The sequence below is a fragment of the Haplochromis burtoni genome, unplaced genomic scaffold, assembly GCF_018398535.1.
Source record: "Haplochromis burtoni strain Fernald_Lab_line unplaced genomic scaffold, NCSU_Asbu1 Contig_89, whole genome shotgun sequence".
NCBI classification, from domain to species: Eukaryota; Metazoa; Chordata; class Actinopteri; order Cichliformes; family Cichlidae; genus Haplochromis; species Haplochromis burtoni.
Genome location: NW_024582450.1, coordinates 165775 through 169409, shown reverse-complemented (window position 1 = coordinate 169409; position 3635 = coordinate 165775). Strand labels below are relative to the sequence as shown.

Below are 3635 nucleotides of genomic sequence, written 5' to 3'. Positions count from 1 at the left end.
TTTATTTATTTATTTATTTTGTTGGAGTGATGAATCAAAACAGAATTAGCACACAGTAAATTTAATATTTTACCCTTGAAATTCTGGTTCATACATTGAAGTGGATATTTTAATTCTCACAACGTACAAATTATGTAAACCAAATACAAACTCAGCTTGGAAGTATTCACAGTTACAAAGATGGCTCATTCTACTGTAACGATAAAGTCAAGTCAGCAGCAGCATTTTGAGGGGTCTGACTCTGAGACATGTACATTTTAAAAACATGAGCCCACTTTCCAAACTGCAGGCGTGTAACAGAAAATAGGTAACATGTAGCAGAAGAGTCTAGTCTAGCTGTAACAAACCAGAAAGATAAGAAATGCTGTTAATGGACAGTCTAGTTAGTCTTTGTTCACAGTATTTATAACTAGTTCAAGTCCTTTTTATATATATAACTAAATCTATATCTTCCTACTTAGATAGACAGATATAGATATATACACTCACTGGGCACTTTATTAGATACACCTTGCTAGTGCTGGGTTAGGCCTCATTTGGTCTTTAGATTCAACAAAGTGCTGGAAACATTTTGGGCCATACTGACGTGAGAGCATCACACAGCTGCTGCAGATTTGTTGGTTGCACATCCAATGATGCTAATCTTTTATTCCACTACATCAAAAGCTTCTCCACTGGAATGTGACCAGAGGGCATTTAAGTACAGTGAACTAATTGTTATGTTCAAGGAATCAGTTTGAGATGATTTCAGTTTTCTGACACGGCATGTTATTTTCTGGACACAGGCACCAGAAGATGGTCATAAAAGGATGGATGTCGTCAGTAGCAATATTCAGGTGGTAATTAAACAATGTGCAGTGTGCCAAAAAAAGCGTAAGACCACCATGACCAGGCTAAATTGTTGATATAATGGAGGAATGATTCATGTTTTTATCTTTCTTACTCCAAATTCTGATGCTACCATGTGAATCTCACAAAAGAAATCGAAACTCATCAGATTAGGCAACATTTTGGCACGGCATGTGGTCTTCTGCTGAGGTATGATGCATACTTCAAGGCGTAACGTCTGTGCGTTCAGATATATGCTTTTTGGTTCTAATTAGTGGCTATTTGAGTTGCTGTTGCCTTCCTGTCAGCTCAAAGCAGTCTGACCAGTATCCTCCTCCGGCATCAACAAGGCATTTTTACCTAGAGAACTGCTGCTCACTGGATATTTTCTTTGCTTTTCTTTTTCTCTGGACCATTCTCTGTAAATCTCAATAGATCAGCAGTTTTGGAAATACTCACACCAGCCCAACCCTAAAACCAATAACCATACATACTAAAGTCATTTGAATCTCCCTTCTTCCCCATTTTAATGCTCACTTTGAGCTTCAGAAGATTATCATCTGTGTGTCTAAATGTACCGAACTGGCTAAATAGACTAACCAGTTGAACTTGTGTATCTAAAAGAGCGCCCAGTGACTGTATGCTTTTTTTCTTCTTCATAGGCACACACATAAAGCTTTCAGATACCTGATTTCAACTATATAAGCAACAAGAATAAATCACTTCACTAAAAATAGAAAAATAACAGCCAAGTCAAACATCATTAAAATACAGGGAGCAGTTTGCGTTAACATTCCTCAGCACTGACAGCCAAAACATGCGGCGTGTATATTAGTAAGATGCGAAAAAAAACTTCATAATGCCTCAAAACATATACAAAAAAGTAACCAACCAATCACAAATGAGTGTGTTTACATATATATATAAAAATAATCCATCCTCCCTTTGACTGCTCATATTTATCTTGTCAAATAAAAAAAGATGTTCTTTACAGAGCCAGGCCTGTTACCCTCTGTTTTCACTTTCTATGCTTCTGCAGAGTATGGCTTCACATTTACTGTAGAAAAGTGGTATCCACATTCTCATCTCCTTCTTAGGAAGAACTCGTATAAGTGCATTTCCCTAAATGTCAAATGTCAATGGCAACTGATTCCTGTTCACATCTTTTTTGATGGGAAAGATTCCCCAGTCAAAGCTTGAGAACATTCCCATCATTGGAGAATTCCCAGTTGCATGAAAGGGGCTAATGTTAACTGGACTGTTGTCAGCCGACCTTACTAATTACAGTTACTGCATCCTGACTTTGAAATCATTTGACTACAAAAATTAAAAAACATTTTTTCCATATTTTATGACTAGGAGACAGCAAGGTGGTGCAGTGGTTTCCATTTTTGCCTCATAGAAAGAAGTTCCTTGGATTAAAGTCCACTTGCTACCTGGGCCCTTTCTGTATGAAGCTTGTATGTTCTCTCTGGATACTCCAGCTTACTCCCAGAGATATGTATGGGGTTAGGTTAATTGGTGATTTTAAACTTGCCATGAGTGTAAATGGTTAGACTGGTGACCTGTACTGGGTTTACCCTGTCTTTTTGTCCTATGACACAGTCGGAATAGGTTCCAACACTCGCCCCGGCAACTGGATAAGCACAAGGTGGATGCATGAATGTGTCTTTACATATAAATAAAACACAATGACATTTTTGATGAATAAATATTATGTACTTCCCTTTCGTGACACTAAATCGTTGACGAAATGTAAGGATCACACTCCACAGGACAGTAGGAGAAATCCACAAAGATAGAAGGGAGAAACTGTGAAAATGATGTTGTGAAATTATCTGAAGAATCACTGGGCTGACGGATGTTGTTAGACTGCATCAATGAGTTAAAGCTGCTTTGAGAAAAAGGATGCTTGAGGGAACTGATTTCTGTTGTGTGAGAAGGTAAAACAGTGGAAGAAGATATACTGCTTAAGTCAGAGAAGGAAGCGGGGATCTGATGGTGCTGCAGAAAATGATGCAAGGTTTTCTGTTCATCCTTGGGCTGTGACTGAGATGGCTCGCTGGCTCCACCTAGCTGCAACTTAGCATCATTGACGTTAGCTGTCTGCCAGTCGTACTGGTCACAGGAGAGGTGCACAAGAGGCCCGGGAGTATTCTGGAGCGGTCTGGATAACATGACACTGGAGTAATCTGAGCAGCAGGGGGAAAGATCAGTTGCAGACCTTCTGGTTAATGTTTTCCCTGATCTACTAATGTCAAGTGGAGACCGGAGACTGGAATATGTTCGCAGATTACAGACACCCTGATAGCTGTGGTCCTGATCCAGGCTGGAGTTCTCCAGCTCACCAAGCACAATGACTTCAGAGTATTTGACTGCAGGCTTCTCCGGCAGCACAAGAGGATTCATACTCTGTGGGGGGAAAAGCAATGAAGTCAGACATGCTATCTCTATTCCAAGCTCTTTGCACTGCCACTGCTAAGCACCGTACTTTAGAATTTTAAAACAGAACGAACAAGAACTGTAAAAATGGCAAAAAAGCACAGACTGCTTTCTCTGTCTGCTTGTGTCTCCTGTTCACGTATGTGGCAGCTGAAATGTGAAATACAGAAATTCAAACTGAAATGAACCTACTTTGAAAGACTCTTTAATCTGAATGGGTCGTTGTCATTTCAGCTGGCAAAACAACTGCAATTTCATAAAAAATGGCTCTGAGTAGTTGTGTATTGTTCAAATAAAAGTATTAATGTTTATACAGTGGGGCAAAAAAGTATTTAGTCAGCCACCGATTGTGCAAGTTCCCCCAC

At 39.4% G+C, this 3635-nt stretch overlaps 1 protein-coding gene across 1 annotated transcript in view; it reads right to left on the bottom strand.

Annotated features, from left to right (window-relative positions):
• Nucleotides 1–480: 480 nt before the first annotated feature.
• The window catches only part of LOC102313048 (interleukin-31 receptor subunit alpha), a 20276-nt gene continuing 17121 nt past the window's right edge, over nt 481–3635 (bottom strand). Inside the window, exon 15 of the mRNA XM_014329863.2 lies at nt 481–3240. Coding sequence (XP_014185349.1) covers nt 2566–3240 — 675 coding nt within the window. The 3' untranslated portion in view covers nt 481–2565. The remainder of the gene's footprint in view (nt 3241–3635) is intronic.